Source organism: Amphiura filiformis, chromosome 19 (assembly GCF_039555335.1).
Source record: "Amphiura filiformis chromosome 19, Afil_fr2py, whole genome shotgun sequence".
In the NCBI taxonomy this organism is placed as follows: domain Eukaryota; kingdom Metazoa; phylum Echinodermata; class Ophiuroidea; order Amphilepidida; family Amphiuridae; genus Amphiura; species Amphiura filiformis.
In genome coordinates, this window is record NC_092646.1 from 23,387,657 (window position 1) to 23,414,686 (window position 27,030).

General features: G+C 36.9%; 1 protein-coding gene across 2 annotated transcripts; it reads left to right on the forward strand.

The window, feature by feature from the left end:
- On the forward strand, nucleotides 1-27,030 carry LOC140141074 (putative cystathionine gamma-lyase 2). Of its 2 annotated transcripts, XR_011857350.1 has the most exons (10): nucleotides 1-383; nucleotides 3,605-3,686; nucleotides 12,054-12,259; nucleotides 15,426-15,560; nucleotides 18,129-18,264; nucleotides 20,447-20,599; nucleotides 22,071-22,245; nucleotides 22,956-23,094; nucleotides 24,002-26,473; nucleotides 26,505-27,030. XR_011857350.1 is itself a non-coding variant. In XM_072162846.1 (9 exons), exons 1-9 carry the CDS (start codon nucleotides 57-59, stop codon nucleotides 24,020-24,022), a joined length of 1,374 nt encoding a protein of 457 aa, XP_072018947.1. In that variant the 5' UTR covers nucleotides 1-56; the 3' UTR covers nucleotides 24,023-27,030. The 2 variants fall into 2 exon arrangements, 1 of the variants encoding a protein (XP_072018947.1); XM_072162846.1 differs by having other exon boundaries at nucleotides 24,002-27,030.

Sequence of the window (27,030 nt, forward strand, 5' to 3'; positions counted from 1 at the left end):
TGCTTGATTGCTTTCACTTCGATCGTCGTCGTCATCACATGGCTCTCCGCGTGTAAATGAACACACTGAAACTGTTCAAATACTGCTCAATTCTCCCATATTTTAACACAGCAAATCCACTTTATTCCACTTCCCAAACTATCAAACGATATTTACACACATCTAAGAACATCATGGCCGCTAAAAGACAACGAGTAGAGAACGGCAACGGGGTGAATTTTGTGAATGGAGATGACACGTCTGGCGATTCGACTTTTCCTCATTTCGCTACCGATGCGATTCATGCTGGTCAAGATCCAAAGCGATGGAAGTCTCTTGCAGTGACCCCATTGATTTGCATGTCGTCAACTTTTGCCCAGGATAAACCAGGAAACTGTCCAGGGGTAAGTTGTCTAAAAAACTTGTCTTCAAATTTTAGTAGGCCTAAATTGAATTTGAAAATGAATTTGATACAATATGGCAGTGCTGCCAATGACAACCCACTCTGCACTCTAGTCCGAATATTAAATCAGACCCAGAACAAAATATTAATTTCTGACATGATCGTGTACTGGGTCTGAACTGTTTCCATATGAAATCTTGATGGCAAATTGGACAATAGTCAATAGAAGCACATGGTTCTACGTGACAGCTTTTTAATCCCTATTCAGGTTACGTGAATCACGCTATTGTGGACCATCCTTCTGATACCTGAGTGTTTGGACAAGCGGAACGGTTTTTTGTCTACCTCTCTGTTTGTAAACAAACCAGGAGGTCGAAATCGTCCTCCTCGCCGAATACGAAAGTCAGCGTAATAGTACGGCACTGTCTGCACTCATGCACTTATGAATTGTGCTATTTCAGATGAGTTCAGACAGAGGGCAATGTTAGAAATCTGCCTTGTCACGTTTTGCAACTTTTGAACGGTTTCTGTTGCTCGATTATATATTTACAAGCATGACTATATTAATATTATCAGCTTATAGTATCTTGTGAAATCGAAATCAAAACCTAGGCCTGGTGATTATAGTAAAATTGCCACATGTGACAAATTTTTATTTAATATTTGTAACATTTCCTTTTAAAGGAGTATTTCGTGATCCTAGCATCCTCTTTTTATGATATTTTTCAGTACATATCCACGAAAAAAGCAAATTCTCAAAATTTCGGTTGATTCCGATATTGCGTTTGCGAGTTATGCATGATCATGTGTATTACACTGCTCCATAGACAATACGTTGTAATTTCGTTCTGGTGCACCAGAACGAAATTCAAATTTCACGATATCTTTGCTAAACGAATTAATCTGCAAGAAATATTTTGTACATAAACATTATGTAGCCAGAGGTTTCCAGTGATATAAAAATCTCAACTTTTTTGAGAAAAGTGGGGGATGAGGCTGTGGATCACGAAATGCCCCTTTAAGAGGCTAAGAGAAATGGATTGTATTTTTTGTAAGAACTGAAATCGGGTTGATCTGTACAAGCTTCAAATAATGCCCTTATCAATTCAATATAAACCATCATGACCATAGGTGGTCTAAAACTAAAATGTGAAATATGTGTTTTTTATATGGTAACATATGGTTAGATTAGATTGTTGGTTAAATAAATGGTTTATCATGGAATGATGTGGGCCGTAGTGGTCAGCGTCAGCGACAACCTGTAAAGTGTGCTGAGGCATGTGGATCAACGTTTAGGTGTTATGCCTGTGCGTAGCGCACTATAATCACTGCGCTTTTTTTTAGATATGAAAATTATAAGTTTTAGTTTTCATGATTTATTGATTTCAAATTCCTTGAAAAAGAAATGAACTTGAAAAATTCTAAATTGAAAAATTTTGTCATTCATTTTTTTGCTTGAAAATGTTTTTTTTTGCTCCAAAAACAAAATGTGTGTGGACTACGGGAAACAAAAACTGTTTCTTTTAAGGGGGTACTACACCCCTGCCCAATTTTGTACCTATTTTTATTTTTTTAGTCTTAGCCAATACCAAGTAAAATATATTCCTGTTTGTATACAAAGTTCGCTTCCTAATTTCCGGTATTGATAAGCTATAATAATAGCACCTTCGTTATCATAGGGACTGTAGTTATCAGTACTTATTGCTAGTACCGGTATTTGGATATAATTAATACATCATATCACTGTGTAAGTTTAGATAACTACTCTAATGTAAACATGGTAAATAAACAGTGATATAGCATTTGTGTTTCCGGAATCATCCAACAGAAATCTGAGTTGTGCACAATACCTGCACATGACACATTGACTGGCATATGTTTTCAATGAAACAATGAACATATTTTACACAATTGGCTGAATTCTGAAGTCTCAACCTTCAAATAAAATAAAATTTGACAAAATCCAAAAAAATGCAAGTCATATTGATTTTCTCTAAGCGTTTTTCTATTGGAGTAAAAAGCCAGCTTTTATCCGGTTTGGGGATTTAAAATTACCAGTAGAAAATGCCATACAAGCTAAAACCGTTGGGGTTCGATAATGAACCCCACAAAACTAAGTTACTAACCGAGTATATGGAAAATACCATACGGTCGGGCGGTTTCACAAGTTGCCGGCTCTATCATGCCACTCGCCGCCTGATAGTACACAAGGTGATTACTAATTCCTACCGTACCATAATGACATACATACATTAATAATAATGTCAGCATTATTTCTGCAGCAGCTGGATATATCATCAAATTTATAGTCATCTCCATATTATTCATCATTATCTGCATCTCCATCCAGGCCTGTGCAGGATTTCATTTGGGGGGTGCTGATTTTGAAAAAGTGGACTTTTTTCCAAGGGGGAGGGGCGATTTTGTGAAAAGTGGACAAAATTCGGACCTTTTTTGTCCAAAAAAGCGTTAAAAAACTGTTTTTTTGCACGCTACGCTCGCGAAGTCTGAAATTTTTGGACTTTTTGTATACTTTTCCAAATTTGGGGGGTGCATCGCACCCCCCCTCTCTGCATCGGGCCTGTCTTCATCATCTTCATCTTTGTACAGCTTCAAATCTTTGAACATGTTCTACATATTTGAACAACTTCATATCTGCATCTTTTTGAACACCTTCATCTTCGAACGTCTTCATCTCCATCTTTGAATATCATCTTTGAACAACTTCACTTTGAACAACTTTGTCTTTGAACATCTTTATCTCCATCTTTGAACAATTTTGTCTTTGAACATCTTCATCTCCATCTTTGAACATCTTTATCTTTGAACAACTTCATCTTTGAGCATCTTCACCTTTGAACATCTTCATCTTTGAACATCTTCATCTTTGAGCATCTTCATCTTTGAACACTTTGAACATAGATCATATTTGAACATCTTCATCTTTGAACATCTTCATCTTTAAACAACTTCATCTTTGAACATCTTCATCTTTGAACATCTTCATCTTTGACCATCTTCATCTTTGACCATCTTCAACTTTGAACATCTTCTTCATCTTTGAACATCTTCGTCATCTTCATCTTTGAACATCTTCTTCATCTTTGATCATCTTCCTCATCTTTGAACATTTTCATCTTCAAATGTATTGCAGGAAATCATACACATTTCTGTAGTAACCTTTTATCTTTATCTTTGATTTTCCACTTATCTCCTTACCAGGGTTTTGATTACAGCAGAGGAGGCAACCCAACTCGTGCATGCCTTGAAGAATGTGTAGCAGCACTGGAAGGAGCTAAATATGGTACGTATGCATGAAGGGTACCAAATGTGGTACAACTACAAGAAATTTAACATCCTGTGCAAAGAGATTCATATAGAAAATGTGACTGTGTGTAGTGTGTACAGGAAAGTCAAGTCCCTTTTAAGAAAGATCTGTGGCTGTATGGTCATTGCCACATGTGGCAGGAGTGCATAGATCCGGCCATGGTCAAGGATGAGTGCATACTTACATGTATAAACTTATAAATATACATGTAGGCCTACCATGACAGAAGGATATTCCTGTGTCCTGCCAGATACCGTAACCCAACAGGACATAAAAGTCGAGTCCCTTTTTAGGACGGTCGGTGGTTGTATGGTAACCACATGTGGCAGGAGTGCATAGATCCGCCTATTGTTAAGGATGAGTGTGCATTTAATAGGCCTACTAAAGGACATGCTCCTGTGTCCTGTTGGATACCCAACATGGTTTAACCACAGATCCTTATTTCCAGGATCTGTGGTTTGACGGAAAGTAGTGAAAGCTACTGACTGTTCTAAATGTGTACAATTTCTGCCTACTTCCCGATGCAGGCAAGGAGTAAGCTTTTAAAATACACATGTCATTTATATAAGACTGCAAGTGCTATGAGACCCCAGGGAAGGGTGCGTTATGGATGCGTCATTTACTGGCAAAGTGTTGACACACTCGCAGGGTACCCTCATTGCCAGGGTTGTAGCTATGCTGGGCAGCAGTGGACGATGGAGCCCACCACTCACTTCTGGAGCCCACCACTGAAGGTTCAATTTGATGCTAGAGCCCAACACTCAAACTGAAAAAGCAAGTGTATGTGTCCACTTTTGTTGAAATCTTGCTAAATCAAGCAAATTCTGTAAATTGCCGCCCGGTACTCAAATTCTGCTAGCCACAACCCTGCTCATCACCCCGATTGGGTAAGTCGAACCCATTAAAAAAGGGTGCATCTATGTTGTGTGTCAGGGTCCTGTGTCACAACCTGGGGTACCTTTGTGTTACATAGTAAAGAAATGAAATGGTTCAAACATTTTACCTACACATCTCATTTGAAGTGGTTCATCCTTCTGAGCATTTTGACACCTTTTTTATGGAAATCGGTTAAAACATGAGAGAGTGCGGGCAAAAACAATCACGAAGTAGGGAGGATGTAACCCCACCTCCTTTTTCCACATTTGCAGTCATTCTGAGCAAGTATTGGTCTTTTAAATGAACTTCTGTATTTATTTACTTGGTTTAGATGTCTGGGAGTTCATTTAGACATTTTTTACTAGATTCAAATTTTTAAAGGGGTTTTAAATCAAATTTACAATATGAATCCTCCCCTAATCCTCCTCCCCTAATCCTCAGCCACCCTTGGCACATTTCATGCCAAAGCGTCATAAGAAAATAATTGAAAAGTATTTTAAAACAGGATAAAAACATGAGTAATATAGAATAAATTAGCCTCAATTTAAGACCTAATTGAATCTTCTAAGTGAAGGAATACTCAAGAGACAGTGTTTTGAAATCCAAACCGCACATCAAAATGTAACAAAGCCACCTTTTTGGGTACCCCAGTATGTGGCACAGGATCTCATACGGTATATCATGAATACGGACAGGTAAGGTTGGTACATTTACAGAAGATATCCATCACTAAATTGTTATGTGCGTCAATTGCTTGTGAATGGTTGTCATAACTTTGACGCAGGGGTACGTCTTGGCATAGATCATAGTATTTAGATGATCTATGGTCTTGGCATGATGCAATCTTCCCGGGGGTCTGTGTCTTAAAGCTGATAGCTGCATAACACTTATATGAAGTGTGGCGCAATGGTTAGAGCATTGGACTCATGATCGTAAGGTTGTGGGTTCGAACCCCATCTCGGCCATTGCTTCTACTCAACAGACCCTAGAGTAATCATTGTACCGTCTAAAAATGGACCACCCAGCTATGTTGTTTCCAAATAGGCGTAAAAGTTTGTAGAAATTGACCCTGTGTCAGCTTGGTGAAATGGCGATGAAAATCGCCCCTGCCGAGTTCCTCCGGGAGTTTCCAATAAGACAGACAGACAAGACAGAAGGACAGTAGTTTAGTTTTCACCACTTTCCTAATATTACTAGTATTAGACCATTCAGGGTTCGAATTCATTAAAATATTTTGCGTAGCAGTTTTTGGCTAATTCATCATATAAATCAGGTTCCTTTCTAGAGTCTATGCTTCTATATACTAAAGCACTATAAAAATTGCTATACAAATGCAAAATTGGGTAGCAGTTGCTTCAAAATAAGGAGCATGCTGCTATGCGATACAGCCAAATTCGAACCCTGGGCATGTTTGATATATGACATACATGTGATTCTGTGAATATTTTGTAAAAAAGTTAAGGTGGTACTAGTACTACATCCCTTGATTAATTTGTGACTATTTTCGAATTTTTCTCAAAAAATAATAACACACTGGTAACAAAAGTTAAATGTATATTATAGGGCAAGGAATCCAGTTACTACGCTGGAATTTCAGTGACTCTAAGGCAAGCGGTACGTTATTTATGATAAGAAAAGAGGTACTGCTAGAATGTACCTCATTTCTTAACATATATAATCATAATCTTGTCTTGAATTCATTGAAGTAATTGGATTCCTTGCCCTAAATATACATAACTTTTGCTACCATTTTGTAGTTATTTTTTGAGAAAAATGCAAAATTAGTCGCAAAATTTATCAGGGGGTGTAGTACCACCTTAAATAACTCTTTTATGTGTTTTGTTTAAAAACTGAGCAATTTGGAATTTTCCATGCACTACATGCATGTTGAAGTTTACAGTTAGATATTAGTCTTGGTGGACACCCAGGGTGGACACTCACACTGTTGAAAAGGTCAACAGCATGGAATTATAAAGGAAGCATTAAGGAAGTACTCCACCGTGAAACCTTTCCTCATTATCACTAATATTGCCGGACATGTCACATGTACGTACTATCTACAACCGTGACAATTGGCTAGATCTAGACACCATATCATTGCATGACTGCAGACACACACAACTTGCCCAACAGATCCTGGTTTGTATGAATCCCAGCCAAAAGTACATTCAGAGGTCATTAACTTGGTTCAGAGCTCTTCAGGAAGCCTGTCATTAGGGAACTTTCATATATGCATTATTTGAAGTTAATCAATGTCACAACCCATTTTTACCAGCCCAGCAGTGTTCACTCTATGCTCCAGCAAGTTGAGAAATTAGTCCAGAAAAATCAGAGAGGAAGTAAAAAAAAAAAAATTAACTTCAGATTTTTTAAAATAAATTTGTGTAGCTCATCCATCACCTGGCCAATTTTAGAGCAAAATTACCAAATTGGTCCAAGCTGAAAATACAAGTTATAGGCCTGTGCAGGGTCTTAGCTAGGATTCGACAAGTGCCCGTCATATTCACCAAAACTGCCTGTCCAAAATTTGACCATAAACCAGACCTTTCACCTTCTGGGGGTTCAGTCAGTTCCAATACATTTATTGATATAGCATTCATTAATTAGTCTGGTCTTGTTTTGAGTTCACAGAATGTATTCAAGCATTATTTTTATGATTTAGCATCTGCCAGAGGCATTAAACCCAGACCTGCCAACTGTCCCTCATTTTGAGGGACTGTCCCTCATTTGGGGTTTACCAAAGTGAAAATGAGGGACAGTCCTGTTTTCTGACAATTTCAGTGATGGCAAATTTAAATGAAAGAACAACAGAAAATGATGAAAATGTCACTTTAAACTTTGCTATAGCATTCTCTTTAGTCTATTGTGATAAATTCAGATCTGCAAAACCTCTGAATTCTGAAAGTATTGTACACCTTTTAAGTCTTTGAATTTGTCGGTATTTAACATGTACCGGGTACAAGGTTTTGGTCTCAATGTCCATTATTCTGACTTCGGTAGGTTGGCAGGTCTGTAAACCTACCTGTCTCAGGAGCAAACTACCCATCCAAAATGACAGGTGGCTGGCTAACACCCTGGAAGACTGCTTTAATAATATGTGACGTGTCATGTCAAAAGGAGACACTTTTGGGCAGGTTATCAATTTTGAGGTTTTTACATATATCTTAAATATAGAGATATTTTGCTCCACACTGTCGTTTTCCCGAATGAAATTGGACATTCCTAAGCGAAGATATTTAGTTCGTAAGTTATGGTATTGTCAAATTGGAAATTGAGATATCGGCCTTTAAAAATATTATTGACAATGTTGAGAGTAGGAATTACCTTGACAAATGTGTCAAAAAATACAAGATGCCAGTTATATTCTGGTCTGAAACTTTCAGACAATATGTTTAACATTAATAACATCACAAATTCGCAACAAACCCAAATTGTGAAAAAATCACCACCAGGCAGATATTTGGCTATTTCTCCGTTTACGATCCTGCCCAAAAGTGTCTCCTTTTGACATGACACGTCACATATAGTCTAGTTTAGTGTTTTCCCCAATTTGGCAATGTTTTAAATGTCAACTATTGCAAGTCACTTGCATCGCACCTGTCGCCACAGAAATGTCAGAGCTAATGAGATTACAGTGACAAAATGTCTGCCCAATAAATTATAAACTTTAAAGGCCTATTCAGTGATTTTCTGTACAATATATTTTGTCTACCTGCACCATCGACAGATAAAACAAGTGGGCCAAAAAAGAAACAATTGTACATATATTGCGTATAATCAATCATACAACAAAAATTGCATACCACTGTCATCTGAAACAAACCTTTTTTGTTGTACATAGTATTAACTCTAGTACCGGTACGCCTAGAGATCACAAAAAGGCACAAGGATGAATCCCATGTGATGCAATGACACAATCACCCTAAGTGCTATATGCTCACGGAATCGCTGGCCAGGCCAGCGAAACCCCTTTGACTTCTTTGTTCATCTTCTCTCCTTTTTGTTTCTTCTTTAAGTTCTGATCGCAAAAAGCAGTGTTCAGTGTTAGGGTTAAGGCGATTTAATACCCTGATTTTCATCAGTACCCATCTTCTTTTTTTTGTTGCAAATTTATAAAGTATATAAATATGTTCATCATCTCATGTCCTGAACTTATAAAATATCTCTACACACAGTGGTTTTAAACCATTTTAGAAAATCATTTTAGCCCTATATATTTTTTTGTTTACTGTATCCTGGTAACTGAGATGTGTGTTTCATAACAAACCATAATTTATTCTATTGAACATGTCCAAGTAGAATACATGAATAGAATACATTAAATCCTTTGTTATACTATCTATAGAAATATACTCACTGATTATAACACTGAATAAATTAAATAGGCCTAAAAAATCTCTTCCACATAGAAAATTTAATACTACACCATGTATGTATCTTCTATAATATGTTGTTAGGAAAAGAGATTTAAAAAGGCTATAAGGTCATCAAAGGTCAGGTTATAGGTCAATAATATTGGTTCAGGTCAAATTCAGGCATCAATTTTGAATACATGTGATAGTCTGTGATATCATACATGTCATAATGAGGCATCAATTTTGATATTTTGTCTGTTACTGGATATATAATGGAAATGTGTGAGGTGGATATACTAAAATACCTTGGGATGTAAATGGTGAGTACAATTTAGATTGCCTAGTTGAGTTGGATTGGGCAAATAAATTTAAAATAGTTACCAAAATCACAAAAATGAAGCTTACGGAAAACTACCTAATATGGTGGTATAGGTGACAAAAATACAATCTTTTTCAACATTGCTGTGTAGTGTGGTTGTGGTAACCTGTTACCTATGGCTTAATTAAGTTTCAGTGACATAGTGTTGCAAGTTCAAAATACAAAACATAGCTCGACATTGAAAATAGAAGCATTTTAACCGGTTCGTTTTTTGATAGTTGTGGAGCACCAAGTTCATGAAGTCATAAAAGAAATCAGGGACCACTTATTCCCATTTTACATATCAACATTATTTCCCTATTAATGTGTTGGCAACACATATCCAAAATTTTAAATCATCAGTGATGTACCTCCTTTTGGCTTCTATCTTCAAAAGCATGTAAGCTACATTGATACCGATGCCACCAATAAACGAGAAGATTTGCCCCTTCATTTTGCATACCACTTTGTCCAATTTTTTTTGTAATTTCTTCACAAAATGCAAAAAATGCAAAAAAAAAATCAATGGGTGTAGTACCCCCTTAAGGGATCCAAAATGAGCGTTTATTATGCGTTTCGACAGTATTTTTTGTGGGATGAGAGCATCTCAGACCTATCGAATTGCATTCTGAATACGAAGCATGTCTTTCTGATATCAAATAATTTTCATTTTTAAAAATCACAATATAATACAAATTTTATGACAAATTATAAAAATTTGATATTTTTCAAATTTTTGATATATAACAGTCCTCGAAGTAAATTATATAAATCTAATGATATATTCTTAAAGTGTATGTAGCAGGGAGGAAAAGCCGACGGTCATTTGAAAATTTTGACCTTTCATATTGAAGATACAGATTTTTTCCCCAAAAAGACCTAATTTTTTTTTGGTGTTTTGGAAAAAAAATCCATATCTTCAATACGAAAGGTCAAAATTTTCAATTGATCGTCGGCTTTCATCCCACCTACATACACTTTAAGTATAAATCATCAGATTTATAAAGTTTACTTCAAGTAGTGTTAAATATCAAAAATATCAATTTTTAATGATTTGCCATAAAATGTGTATTAAATTACGAATTTCAAAAAATCAAAATTATTTGATATCAGAATGACATTCTTCATATTCAGAATGATTTTCGATATGTCTGATGTGCTCTAATGTCCCAAAATAAATACTGTCCAAACGTTCATACCCCAGCCCTTAACTTGTGATTTAAACAAGAAAGTGGTATTTCCATTTAAAATCATATCAATTTATTGAATCAATGAATGGAAAGCTTTCCAGGTCAAAAGGTTTGGATATAACTATTTACCTGAAATGTATTTTGATAAATACTTATTTACAATTTACCCTTGTCTAGGCCAGTGACCACGCTTCCCTGAACAAACACAAACATTATAGCAAAGTCAGCAGGTATACCATTTTCTAAGTGATATAGACCAACTAGTTCAATTCTAATGATTTTATGGGCATTACTACATATACATGTACACTGTATGAAGCCAAAGCAAATCTGGCTTCTTAAATGCCTGTTCAGATATTTTCTGCACAAAATATTGTGTCCCAGTCATAAGTGCCAATCTGGCTTGAAACGTGGGGAGACAATTGCCCTGAAATGTTAAAAAATGGCTGAAAAGAACAAAAATTGGGTCATTTTGCTGAAAGGTGGGGGGGGGGGGGCACATCCCGTCGTCCCACTGGGATTGACACCCAAACACTAATTGCACAAAGTGTATTCCTTGCCTATCACAAAAGCAAACATTTGAATAAATATGGAAATCACATTCGCATGGAGTGCTTGTATAAATAGAGTTTGCACAGGGTTCCTAGCGCACTGCAAACAAAGCAAAGCAAAACAAACTAGTGGAATCCTATGAACAAACTACATGCATATAAAAGCTATTTGAAATAACTAATGCAAATCAATGCAAGACTAGAAATATTTTGCAGGAGTACACACCCACCCTAAGCCCCACACACCCAAGATCTACCTAAAATACATGGAGTGAAATGCAACAAACTAATATTATGTAATAATATAGCAAAGAATGGTCAGAACAAAAGATAAATAAAATACTACAGTACTTCAAAAAGTGATCTGTAGAAAAGATTCGTCAATACGGAAAGAGAAGTACAAGAGCAGGTGGAAATGGGATGGGAGCTCATTCCACAAATGAGGAGAGGAAATAAAAACAGGGTTGAGAAACACATTTGTGTGAGCAGTCCAGGGAATATATCTCTATCTTAAAACCAAAGTGGGAGGAAAATTAAAATACTGAAGAAAATTAATCGCAACAGATGAAATAAGTAGCCATCCCAAACCCTGGGTAGGGATGAGTGGCTAGGATTCCGAAACATACCCCTGAAAATATACAGAATTTGATGAAAAAGTCACCAAAGAACATACTAATTTTCAAATATTTCTGTTCAAAATTGCAGTAAATTTGCCCATTTGAAACATTCTACCCAATTTTACTACGATCCTTAAATAATTGCTGTGCATCGTTATTTGGTACACAACTCGCTATCTACCAGAACTTGCTCATTATATTTGTGTACTAAAAAATTAAAGACAATACGCCCTACCGACCCAGATTTTGGGTTTGGGGTATTTTTTTAACAACTGTATGAAGTTATAAACACCCTGTTCGAAGTGGATTCATTTTGATGGAAATTTTTTGAAAAAAGAAAATTTTCAAAATATGTTTAATGTATAAGCATAATTTATGTTTATGATCTATCCATAGCCTTGGCATTTGGATCAGGTTTGGCTGCTACCCAAGTCGTGTGTCAACTCCTTAAGGCCGGTGAACACATTGTGACTATGGACGACCTGTACGGCGGAACCAACAGACTGTTCAGGCGCATCATTGAAAACCTGGGGATCACTGCAACGTTTGTGGATATGACCAATTTGGAGAATTTAAAGAAAGCAATTCAGCCTAATACAAAGGTAATTTTATTTGAAATTTAAGACATAAGAAGTGATAATGTTTAGCGCATCAGGGATTCAGCCCTTTGCACTTGCTTCCAAGTTTCCCCATCACTATTTTCAGAAAACAAATGCGGTCAGGGGCGTAGCAAGCGGGGGGACAGGGTTCAGGGGCCCGAGCACAAAAGCGAAAATTAAGTAAAGGCTGATAATGGAGAGCAGGGCTGGATTTACCATTGGGCCAGATGGGCCTGGGTCCAAGGCCCCCCAAATTACCCTATGCATCTTTCGTTTAATCCCAATAACAGCATCTTTTTTGGCCTAAATTTAAATTTCAAATAGCAAAATTCACGTGGATTTGGGGCTAAAATAATCTGAAATTTATTTTTTGCGCGCTTTGCAAATGTCCTGTTTTACATCGGAACAAAATATGTTAGTCCCTATACGTAAACCAAAACTTGGCCACTGACTTTAGTGCACATGCCTTCCTTGGCACGTGATGGGGCGGGGCCTCCAAATTTTGAACTGGCCCAGGACCCCATAAGGTAAACCCCGCCCTGGTTAAAAGGGCCCATACTCAGCTCCTTGTCCATGGGCCCCTGATGCTCTTGCTACGCCCCTGAATGAGGTAACTGTTTTTACCGCAATAATGAATTCAAAAGTGGGCGTGAATTTAAAGTGCGGTTGTGTGCAACAGGAGACTCTAAATCAGGTGTGAAGGGCCTTCACATCAATCATTTAGGGATTCAATCATGTTTCACCGTAGTTCATCACCGTTTAACAACTCGCGTCCGGCGCGTCTGCGTGGTTTACTTCACTAGGGCAGCTTTAGCTGCCCGAGTGAAGTAAACCACGCAGACGCTACCGGACGCGAAGTTGTTAAACGGTGATGAACTACGATGAAACATGATTGAATCCTTTCAACAACGAAAAGAAGCTAAAGATCGATAATTCACGATTATTTCACGGGAAATGTCAGTTAATCATTGTCACTAAGCCTTACAAAAACTTCGATGATTTCTCTGTTAATATCATCACTAAAACTACAGAATAAAACGGCAAAATTTAGCCGCTATTTGAAAATACTGAATTCAACTTGTAAGCTTGCATACGCACAAAGGTTCCAGGCATGACGAATTTTACGCGCTCTCGCCAGAACGCCAGTAGTCTCGCTTCGCGTTCGCAGATACGCTTCAGTAAAAAGTGTGGATTCATCACGGATTAACAACGGTTGGCTCCTGTACAAAGGTATAGGAAGAGTTGTTGAATATGTATGCAATGACACGTACGGTAACATTAATTCAATTTCATCACATTCATAGTACCTTCTGTAGGGACGCACCATTTGATTCTCACGAGGGGTATGGAGTTTGCATTGAGCTGAATTTTTTTTCAATAATTCAATTAATATTGAAGTATGGTATACAGTATTTGCATTCAATAATTCAGCTGATATAGAAGTAGATGGTAAACATGATAATTAAATTACACCAGGTGCAAGTCATTGTTGAATGAAGGATGGTGTTTACTTCCTCAAATATAGGTGTTTCTGGCTATTTGATCAATAATTACTACTGGTTGCCATATGTTTCATACAATGATGCATACCTGTACTATAAAGTACGCAATTTTTATTATAGGTGACAATAATAGTATAATACTGTCAACGCTAAGGATGTGCTGTGGCACATTGGTATAAATATGTTAATGAATTATTAATATGAAATGAAAAAAAAAATCGATATTAAACAAAAGATTGTTAAACGAATCTCTCCTATCTTTTATTCATCACATACAGTTAGTACTATCAGGGAACCATGTTCCCCTACTTCTCCCCTTCCCTACCACCACCACCAACCACCACGGTACATGTATTTCTAAATAGACTGTGACCTTGGCTGATGATATAACCTTTGGTATTTAATGATGGTATTCCAATCCTGCAGTGTAATTGTTTGTTGATCAAAATACAGTAAACATCAGACACCATGTGGCAGGGCCAAGCCTCTGGATGGCAGCCAATAAAAATCTCTTATTGGGTTGCCGCCTACAATGTACATACAGTACACGTGTAAAAGCTGGTCACATGTGTCCACATGTTCACTGTCACTGCATTGTGGCAATTTGTGCTCATTTATACATGGTATGTTTTGTGACATTTGAGAGCTGCTCCCACAAAACGTGGACAAAGGTCCCGAAAGGCTCGATTTACACTCTAAAACTGAGACAAATTAGGTACGGTATATTTGTCTCAGGTGCAAATAACATTCCAAAAATCAATAGAAAACAATTAAGGAAATTTGAAGCTAATGATATTTTAAAAAAAGGATAAAAGGATTGAGAAATCATAATATATAATTTTAAAGCTGACAATATCTTTTAAATGAGCTCAATTGAGAACATGAAATAAAGAGTTAGAATATTATTTTTGAAATTAAATCTTATACTGGAACTGAAATTGTGCAACTCGCTTTGCTACCTTGCATCCAAATAATCTACACCAAGGTACTAGTAATAGAATGTTTCAGGTGATCCCAAAAGCAGGCAAGACTGCATTTTTATACTCAGTAGTGTTAACAATAACACCGGGGTGGGGCACTCCCATATATTGAAACTTCCAAGGAAAATGGGACTAGGATTTTCTCATGCCGTGAACAATTCTGGATGGATACACACTGTCACCTATGTTTCCAATGGACATTTTATTGTGAAATGTCATTGTACAAGGAATACATTAAAGAAATTCCACATAGCCCCCGAATGAAAAAAGTATTTAATTATCTTTGTAATCACTCAAAAAGCATTTTGTGTGAATTTTACATCCGAACTAAGTGCTATTAAATTTTTATGAGCCTTTTATTTTACATGTATAGTCTATGGGGTGACGATTAGAAATGGACGGCAATATTGAAAAAACCCTCATTTTGGGCCATTTTAGACACAAAAATGCCCATAAAAAAGAATAGCACTTAGTTCGGATGTAAAATTCACACACAATGCTACCTGAGTGAGTACATAATTAAATACATTTCATTCGGGGGCTATAGCAAAAACAAAAATGTCCTATACCTTAATGGTTATGGAACAAAGGTGCTGTATTGGCATTTCAGTAGTGAGTGCTTTGAATACAACTGGTTGGTAAGAAATTATTAATGAATTTTGCATCGTTAATTTTGTTTTATTGCAGCTGGTATGGATCGAGACACCAACCAACCCATTGCTGAAATTAGTGGATATCCAGGCAGCAAGTGACATAGCCCATAATGCCAACCAAGATATAGTGGTTGCTGTTGATAATACATTCTCCTCGCCTTATTTCCAGGTACGTGTAAATATATATGACATGATAAAGGGGAATGAGTCACATGTCGGCCCTGGTCGAAAATGAGTTTTACATATTTTTCTATAGAGGACATTAAGAGCTTTCAGAAAGTGAAAACCCTATGTTGATTCAACTTTTCTTTACGAAGTTACGTCAATTTATGATCCGTTGAAAACAATATAAAACCAAAGAATTTCAACACTTTCTTTGCCAATATCTCAAAATCAATATCAGCAACATCCGACTCATTTCCCTTGATCGTGTCACATATTAGGAAATCTATATCTAGACAGTCTGTATAGAAAAGTTAATTAAAATGTTTGAACTTCAAATATTTGAACTATATGTGACGCATTCAGGTAAAAGGGGGCCAGGACATGATTATTTGTTTCGTAAATCATGTCAGTAATGCATATGGTCACATTTTTTAAGTTGGTACCCCATTGGTGCACATTTGGAAATTTGGTTGAAATCACCTCCTTTTGCACCTTTTTGGTTATATCTCAAATGTGACACAATCTGGTCCATGGGGGCCAAAGGCGGCAAATTTGAAACTGAGATAAAGATAAAAATATGGAGTAAAAAACAATAAAATACATAAGAAAATAGACATAAAAAAACCTCATAAGTTTAGAACCAAGTATGTTAGACCTTTGGTGTTTTCAGTAAATGATAGCCTATTGTATGTGTAATGTAATAATTACAGTAACTAAATTTTCAAAAATGCCTCCTTTGGCCCCCATGGACCAGATCGTGTCACAAATGTAGTTCAAGAAAAGTATGTAAACCCATACATTTCTGGAAAGCTTATGTTTCAAGGATTGCCAATACATTAGTTAGCATTTGAATATACAGGGTGATCGATAGGTAATATAGGGTGTAACAAAATAATTTCCCACAAAAAGTTGAATAGTATTATGCCAGTCTCATCATTTCCCAGTATGTAGTAACTGAAATTCATTTGTATTTTAAGAAAGTACACAGTTTGCCCTTTCTAAAAATACAACATTTGTATCAATTGATTATCTGTACGATCACTATACAGGGTGTGCAAAAAAGCGAACATAATATATTGTAATCCCACTGAAGTAGCTCAATATCCTAAGATTACTGACTAAAATCTCAGTTTTGATGCTGCATTATGATAGTTTGAAAACAGAATGTGCTCATATGACATGAAACTGATAAAATGATTGCTTATTATACAGGGTGTGCCAAATTTTACCATAGACTGTGTGAAATGCTATTCTTGAGTGGCCAAATTCCCAGCAGGAATGTTGACAGTTAAATCTACCACTTGAATTCTTGTTATATTTGCATTGCTTATAGTATTCAAGTCAATTCCACAGATTTCATGTGTATTACAAATGAATAGAACATTATAGGGTGTGTCAAAATTATACATTTACTGACTAAATATAGCTTGCATGTTATGGCCTATACAATGTATGTACAAAGCATGACGGCGATGTTCAAGTACACTTTACCTAAATACAGAGAATCAAGAATGAATATTCATACATTGTATGTACATGCAATTGTTGAATCACTTTCACCATCTAACAATGCTATCAATGTTGCATACAGGGTGATGATAATTGGCAAATGTGTGCTCTGTTGCGACATATATATCTACTAATGAGAATGTGTACAATGTATTTATGTACTTTTGACTTCATGAAAATCTTTCACTATAAAGTATAAGGAAATACTACAGAGTATATCTGTATGATTATCAGCATTGGACAACAAGAACTCATCTCTATTTTGAGTCAAAGTAACAGCACTGTAGAATAGATCAAGCTTGCATACAGTACAATTGAATAGTTTCTTCCATTCTTTGACTAATTAGGAGTAATTAAGTGATGGCCATAATTAATTAAAGCACCCTGATTAATGGAAATGGTTGTGATTCTTTTGAAGAAATTAATATTCTTTCATTTAAGTTTTTGTTTGAATTCCTGTTATGCCTTAAAACATATTTTACAAAGAAAAAACTTGTAACACGCACAGTCACCCATAGGAAATGTGCATACCCTCACACCCACCACCCTCACACCCACCACATCCACCCCTGACTAATTAGAGTTAATTAGCTGCTGTAATTAATTGGTGTACAGGATCTATTTTTTTGTTTGTGGTACTTTTAGACAAATAAATAGGCTCTCATTTAAGCCCAAATGTGCATCCCTGCTATGCTTAAAACATTTTTTATGAGGGAAACATTCAACACATGTCACCGAAAATGTGACAAATCCACCTTTTTGGGGGTACCAACTTAATATATGTGACCATATATGGTAAAATCCGTTGATTTTTCAGAAAATCATATTATTTTCAGCGAGTTTTGCTTTATTGCATGTTAAATTATGAAAATGAAAAAATCAACAAAATTTAAAAATATGATGTACGAAAAAAATAATCGCGGCCAGGACAGTATCACAAATAAATTGTTGCAGCGTTACAGAAAAACAATATTTACCTATTACAATATTAAACAATATTAACTTGAACACCCCCCAGTTGTTACAATCAGTAAAGAATGTTTTCACATTGTCTCCTCCACAGCGCCCTCTTACATTTGGTGCTGATCTTGTCGTACATTCTGCGACAAAGTACATCAATGGACACAGTGACGTTGTCATGGGCCTCGTTGCTGTCGATAATGAAGAAATATACAAAAGATTGCAGTTCACCCAATTTGGTAAGTTTTGAATATATTTCGAGGGGTCAGTGACACAAAGACGTACGTCCATTTTTGGCGAAAATGAGATTTTGATATTAATTTTCAGAAACATGAGCACTTTCCAATAAACACATAAGTAACTCCATTTAGGGAACAACTCAAAAGTTCGATGAAGCCCTATAAACGAAAGTCCTTTCATTAGGGGGGGGGGGTCAAAAAGTCAGATTACGTTTGTAAAATAACAGTTAAAACATCGGTCAAAATGAATCTTTTTTAAGGATTTAATATAATTTTAAAATGTTAGTATTTTGTGAAGTACGATATTGACATGATTTTACAGTGGTTGCTTCAAAATGATTTCAAATCAATATAGAGTGCAGCCTGCAACTTGTAAGTTCATTTTTAAAGCAGCTGTACCGCACCAGGGAAGATGTAATGAAGTTACATCTTCTCTGACCGCACTTTGATTTTGTGTTGTTATATTTTTTTTGTGCCAAAAAAGTATGAAGAAAAATATCTTAAAATAAAATAAGATGCTTCTCCCATAAACATGATCAATCTCATAGCCTTGTCGCACCACCTCTTCAACCATATCCTCCATAGCGACGGCCCTGTATCCTATGAATAGACCTACGGACGAGGGTTGGAATTTTCGATATTTGACACTTACGTTAGAGGGGAGGGGTTAGCCTTCTAACGAAAGGACTTTCGTTTATAGGGCTTCATCAAACTTTTTGGTTGTTCCCTTAGCACACCCTTGAAATCAATGACCAATGTGGACCATTATCTTTAAACTCATTTTTCTCAGAATTACCAAAATGGAGTTACGTCTTTGTGTCACTCACCCTCGATTTATGTCTCTGATGTGGTGGAATCCCAGAGCAAAAGGAGTTACATGTGTACAATGTATCATCAGGTACAGAGACATGTGAACCCATGCAATGGGCTATTCCATTAAAAATCCACACTCCCCCTGTGGAAGATTTTGGAAATACTTTTCACAAGGGGAGTATGAGTTTCAAATGGAATGAACACATTAAGCAGGTCCATTTGAAACTCACCCTCCCTCAGTGGAAGATTCAGGTTGAACAATCCAAAGTTTCTAATCTAACAATCTAAAGTTTATTCGGCTTATATAAGGCAAAAAAAGACTCATAACACTGTGTATTGATATAGAATGGCATGCACGCAGTTAGGGCGCAGTGCTAACACCCCGGGCTAACACTAGTTGTGCGTTGTGTAATGCGTGACTGGCGCGCTTACGTGAATTTACGCAGGCGTTAGTTGGGACTTTAATGACGCACGCAGTAACAAAAGCAGAATAATTTTCGCCTATTATAAGCCAAACAAAGTTTATCTTACACCTTGTTTTTACATTTCAACCATCACACTCATACAGTTTATATTTGTATAATTCATATGTTAATAATTTGCAGCTATTTAAAGTTCTCTGTTAAGACCAAAGGAGAAACTTAAATTTTTCTGCTAACAGTTTCGTCAGAAACCTTCTGGCTTTCTCAAAGCGATTGATGTTGTTATTGATCCATCTGCTTGGAGCTGGAATCCCGGCCGGATGTTATTGTTTTACCAGAAGTACTCTTATCTCCAACGTTGGTCTTGAGCAGAGGATGGAAAATGTGGCTTAGAAAGAATGTCAATGGATCAATAACAACAATAGCTTTGAAAGGCAGAACAGCCCTCGAATTAAGGATCTGAAGGGGCATGGCAACTTTTTAGGGCAAGTTGATAATTGCCTGGGATTTTTACTGAAAAGGCAAGGCAGCACGGCAGTTTGTAATATTTCAAGAGGGCATTATGGCAACTGTTGAAAATTTGAGAAGGGCACCAAGGCAAAGTGAACAAAACACACACAAACAGTCTGGTAGATGATTTTATAATGAAGGGGCAGGGCTGGGGCACCGACGGCAACTTCATTAGAGAGCACGGCAAGTGACTGCCTTGGGTGAAGGACATATTTTGAGTGGGGATGGGCACCCACGGCAAAATGCCTTGGGTGCCGTTGTGCCGTGGGTTAATTCGAGGGCTGAGGCAGAAGCCTCCTGGTAAAACTGTCAGTAGAAAAGTTTTTCCTTTGGTCTTGAAGAAGAACTTTAAATAGCTCTCTTTAATCAACAGACCTGATGAACCTCTTCAGCCATGTAAATAACTTAATTTGCATTTTGTTATCTTCTTTTTGTAGCCGGTGGCGCTGTTCCGTCCCCATTTGACTGTTTCTTGTGCAACCGTGGAATTAAGACACTCCATGTACGGATGAGACAACACATGAAGAATGGACTAGCATTAGCGAGGTTCTTGGAGAAGAACCCTAGAGTCCGCTCAGTCTCTCACCCAGGTATGGTAACAAACAAGTTGTCAAGCTCTATAGCAGATTCAACCCATCGTGGGATGTTTTTCCAACAAATCCAGGCTGCCAGTCAATCATATGCCGGTTAATGCATAGCCAGATACGCATGATCGCCCGGTACTGTAGCCTGAATTTGTTTGAAAAACGTTCTACGATAGGTTGAATCTGCTATAGAGGTCTTGCTTTTAGGCTCCTTGAACATTTCCCCATTCAAATGGCAATTTTTATGTATTTGAATGAAATATAAGATATGATACATAAGTAATAATATTATATTGGGGCAGTAGGTTTCATACTTATAATGGGAACTTGTAAATTTTTAGCGAGGTGTTTTGCAAGAATCTATCTTCTGCTAAATAATGATACTGGGAGTTAATCTCAGTGTAGCACAGGTTCTGTGCTGTACTCTTATACCTATGATGATGATCCAAGATTTCCACCAATAGTACAGTACACAGTAGGTGATTTCCAGGCTCATGATATTTGTGTATGTGATAAGAGATTGACAAATTGCTTGGTGGGGAGTGTAAAATCCTGCTGAGGGGTAATAAAATTAACAGTGGAAATTCTAGTTCCCTCGCTATGCTCGGTGCTCACTTCCCTCGCTATTCGAGAGGTGTTGCGGTTTGTGGAACGGGGCTAGTTCTATCTCAGTGCTTCATGAGTACATCTTTTTTTCTTTCTGTTAAGGGGTCGGTCACCTACCTTTGCAAAGTATTTCTTGTGGGCTTGAGAGCAAATCAGATACAGCAAATTGCATTCTGAATACGAGGAATATCCTTCTGATATCAAAATTTGTGATATAATACAAATTTTATGGCAAATTATCAAAAATGGATATTTCAAAGTAGACTTGGTAAATCTAAATTCTAATGATATGTACTTAAATTGTTCGTAGATGGGATGAAAAGCCATCCATCATATGAACATTTGTATGGAAGATATACATTCCCCCCCCCCAAAACACCTACAAAATTGAGGTCTTTTTTTGGGGGAATGTATATCTCCAATCTGAAAGGTCAAATTTTCATATAATGGACGGCTTTTCATCCCACCTACATATACTTCAAGTACATGTCATTAGATTTATAAAATTATTTCGAGGATTGTTAAATGTCAAAAATACTATTTTTTAATAATAAGTCGTCATAAAATTTGGTGTGTCTGATGTGCTCTCAGGTCCCACAAAAATACTGTGCAAACATCGCTATCCCAGCCTGTAACTGTTGATGTTTTTGTGAATGTGGATTCCCTCTCTTGAATGAATTCCACACTGCGGGTACATGTACTACCAATTAGGCTTTTTTAAGAAGTGTTCAAACATTTTTTTTTATTGAGATCGTAGGTTGTCCAGTAGACAACTAATTTATTTTTACTTTTTCAAACGTTGCACTCCAGTCTCTCAATGGTTCTTTAATCTCTCAATCTGTTCATATAACCTCTTTTTTTCCCTATTTAGGCTTACCGTCACACCCACAGTATGAATTGGCCCTGAGGCAGATGAAAGGCTACAGTGGAATGCTCACATTTAAACACATAGGTGATTTGGAAGAATCTGAGAAGTTCCTCCAGAGTCTGAAAGTATTCACTCTGGCAGAGAGTCTGGGAGGATTTGAAAGCTTAGCAGAATTACCGTAAGTACCAGATTGTTTTATACGGTTGCATGCATCGGTATTGCTAATGAGCTGCAGCTGTTTGTTAATGGGCTTTGCCAATTGAAATCCATGCATCCCCTCTGGAAGATGTGACCTTAATCTCCCACACAGGGAGCGTGAATTTCAAATGGGGTTACCTAAATGGGTGACTCCATTTGAAATATGTGTGTGGGAGATTATTGTTTTGTCTTCCATAGGGGGTGTATGGTTCTCAACTGGAATAGTCCAATACTCATTGGAGGTTCCCAGATTCAAATCTATTGAAATAATTCTATCATTTGTATGTACTTGTCTCTCTCTAGTCTCTACCCAGGAGTGTCCATATAAGCACTGCCCAAAGGTATGAGCATGCCTTGGGCATTGTATGGCAGCCAGTGGCAGTGCCACAGGGGGGGGCTTTCCCCCCTGGCGCACAGTCCCCCCCCCCCCCCAGTAAAAACCTAAAAATTACAAAAATGTCCACTTTTTGCATCAATTTTGATCAAAATTTGTTGAATTTAATTCCCCCCCTCATTCACTTTTCCCCCTTAATGCCCTCCCCCCTCCAAATTCCTGGTGCCGCCACAGATGGCAGCTGACATATTCTCACAATCAGCAGAATAAATGTAAAGCACTTTGATATTCACGAAAGGCACTGTATAAATGCCAACATTTATTTATATTTTATTTTACTGAACCTTTTTTTTCAGAGGTGTGATGACTCATGCATCTGTTCCAGAAGAACAGCGTAAAGTGCTTGGTATTGATAACTCCCTGATCAGGTTATCTGTGGGATTAGAAGATGTGGAAGATCTTATTGCAGACCTGGATAAGTCTCTCAAAGCTGCTGTAAGTACTATTTACACTTGATTTTTGTCGGATCAGTCATAATGTTTTTAAAAAAAAATATTAGTTGTTGCACTATTCAAGTACTTCCCCTGCCCCATATCGTGGGGAATATGGGGAAATGATTGGGCTTGCAATTGAATACATGAATACAAAACCCACCCAAGTCCATGGAAAGAAAAACTAAAAAAAAACTGTATCATTTTAATTCCTTCAATCAAATTTTAAAAACCATCCCAGTCTTGGACTTGGGTGGTTTTTGGATTTCATATGCTCAATAGGCGCACGTACATTAGAAGGTTGATTTGTGTTGTTCTTTTATACATATGATAGGCCTATGTATAAGCAACAATTTCGCATGCTAAACTCAATTTGGCCAAAGTATGGACTTGGGTGGGTTTTGTATTCAGGTTTTCAATTTTCGGACTAATTGCATTTAAGGATATTTTGCGACTCCTGGGGACCACTGTTTGCATTGCGTACCCCCACTATCCCATTGTTTCTACCATTGCAAATACCCCAGGTTGCAAGGTTGGGAAATTACACTATGTTACAAAATGCTACATTCCCCACCCCTGGGGAGCACTGACCTGTTAATCCCTATGTAATCCCAGCTTACAATTCCCACAGTGCCCCACATTTCCTAGGAGGGGGGAGGGTGGGGAAAGTACTTGACTTGTGCATTACGGGAGATGTATTTTTAAATTTTAACCCCTCCCCTATTTCTTTTCCATAATATGCTTTAGGCTAAATGTCAATTAATTATTGTCAAATATATTTTGCCTGCTTTTTCAATTCTAACTTAATCAGTAAATGCATGAAAGCAAAATATCACAAAAATATATTTTTTTAAATTCCACTTTTCAGTAAACCATTACATTCATCTTTCCCGCTTTGCTTTTCATTACAGATTCCAGACACAATGCTGTAATTACATCCAAGATATCTCTACCCATGATGCAGTTTGTAAGTACATGGTACATGTTTGGTCATAGTTGTAGAACATGTACCATGTATGAGAATACAAAGTGTATATTTAGGACATAGCAGCTGATACAGGGATTTTAGCAGCTGTACAAGAGTGGGTCAACCAACTCACCATCATAGGTGTACTTATTATAGCTATATGGCTTGTGACCATCCATCACCAAATGGTTTGGGGAGTCATCATTGTGACCTTTTATTAAGATATTGGTCAGCCATAATTATTTCTTATCAGCAAGTATAAAAGGAGAAAGGGATGGTGCAATTGACAGCCTCATCTCCTCTTTCCCCCCATCAAAATGGAACTTGGTTCCCTGTGAAAAACAATATTTTTCTAATTTGTAGCATTCCAAATTTTAGGGCTAAAAATATTGTTATTAGGATTTTTATGACTTACGGTGGGTTAACCCATAGCCATGTACTTTAAGAATTTCAAGTCCATATGTTCATGTCTCTCACATCAAAAGGGATTGAAAAATCTAAAATGGAAGTCTGAATATGGGGAGTTGGGGTACGCTAAAACAGGGACTGCCTTTTGAGGAGAGCGAGAGCAATCACTCTGATATTATAGGGAAGTGATTTTTAGGTTTACTTAGTTGACCATTCTCTCCTTACATTCTATCGTAAATGCTCTATTCTGTGGCTTTTTAATAATGCTCTCATGCAAATTCCAAAAGACAGTCCTTGGCTCAAAGTCATTCAACCTCAGCAAACAATATGATGAAATCGAACCACTCTTTTATAATATATATACTTGGCTCGTTTCAGTAGAGTAGCTTTAGTAGAGCACATTTCAAATGCATACTTTCAAGCCTTGATTTTATCGCAAAAGCACAAAGTTTGTGGTGGATGTTCAGCTAGGATGTTCAAAAGATGAATATATGTACATTATAGTGTTACAATATAGAAACATGCAAAAGGTCAGCTGGTTAAAGGGTGTGCGTGTGTATTCTTATCATCAGGGTACTTGTTATTTTCCTCTGTATCAGAGTGGTGGCGGAAGGTACAAACTTCACACTCAAAATGTGGCAATTGGAAGGGTTCAATGTGGATATTCAGAGTAAATGCTGTGTGGGTTTGTGCAATATATCTATTACTTTGGTGTACTATCACAGCATTAGGTTGAACCCAGAATGTCAGTTGAATGCAATAAACTTACAACTGCAATACTGCATAATACAGTAATAATAGGCACTTATGATCTTTGTTGATTCAACTGTCAAATTGTAATTTTGAAGTGAGATGAGGATTGGGCTATTCCAGTTGAAATCCACACTACCCCTGTAGAAGATTTTGGAAATATGTTCCACAGAGGGAGTATGAATTTTAAATGGAATAGACACATTAGCAACTTCATTTGATACTCACCCTCCCTCTGTGGAAGATTCAAGTTGAATCTTTCTCAGAAGGTGTATGAAATTCAAATGGAGCTGCCTAATGTGGTCATTCTATTTGAAATTCATACTCCCTCTGTGAAACATATTTCCAAAATCATCCACAGGAGTAGTGTGGATTTCAAGTGGAATAGCGCATTTTGTGAAGTGATGACCTTCCTCAAGGCAGTAAAATATATCTGATAAAAAATATTTCACTTTTGATTTTCCTCTAAAGGGGGCAAATCATCATTCTGCTTTGTTGTTGGATACACAATATATGGTAAAATTCGAGCCTGATGAATCTTAATTACTAATATTAACTGTAAATATAATTATTCCTTCTATGAAGGGTTAATTCATTTAGTTAGTATCGAATTACTAATAATTAAAAGCCAACTAATAGTTGCGCATATGCCTTCTTGCATGCCGACATGTAATGTTTTAACATCCATTTTTGTTGTAAATAATGTGTTGTGCTTTGATATGCAAAACGGATAAAATATAGGCGAAATACAGTCCAACCGCTTTTATCTGGCCGTGATGGGACCAAGAATTGGCAGGATAAGTGAAAAATCTGGATAAAGCAACGAAAAAATAAAACCTATTCTAGGGTCACTACCGACCCAGATTTTCCATGTTTTGCTGTAAAATTCACACATCCGGATAGCAGAGAGATATATGTATAAGAGGTCCGGATAAAGGAGGTTGGACTGTAGATCTAGAGATGCCACCTAATGAATTGATGACAGCTGATTAAAAAAAAGTAATTGAATCATGCCATCCTGAACTGTTGGGGTTTAATATTCCAGTTGAAATAAATATCAGGCATGAAAATTTTCAGCATTTTAGCAGATATCCAGCATTTTTTGTTATTGTTTTCAGTGTTTTTCAGCTTATTTTTGAATCAAATTCACAGAAAATGGTAAAAAAACATGGTTTTCAGTGTTTTTTTGATTTCCCATGCCTGCAATACGACCCTAATCTTCAGGGGGTGTAGATTTCAAATGGAGTCGCCCATTCAGGTAACCCCATTTAATGGAGTCGCCCATTCAGGTAACCCCATTTGAAATCCACATTCCCTGTGTGGGAGTAAATATGTCACGTTTTCTGTAAATGGAGTATGGATTTCAACTGGAATAGCGCATTAGACCTGCCTTGGATTTTCTTCAATAGGTCTCCGGTGCAGCTCTACTTTTAATGCAAGAATTTTGAGCAAAAGGGTAAACAAGAACTGTCTTTAAAAAAGACAATGCCATGGATGAAGTTCATGTTTTATAATATTGCATTGACAAAGATGGTGAAAGAAATGATATAATAATAATGAGAATTTGCAAGTTAAGGACGTCCAGAGAAGTGAAATATTTGTAGATAGATGTTCACTATTTGATAACATTTATTGCACATATTATGTCACAATTATTTATATAGCAACCAACAATGCAGTTCACAATATAATGAGGTGTTGGCATAGCATTAATGTTTTATAACTGATCCTTATACATAGCAACCAGCAATGCAGTACACAATAATATATTAAAGAGGCATTTCGTGATCCACAGCCTCATCCCCCACTTTTCCC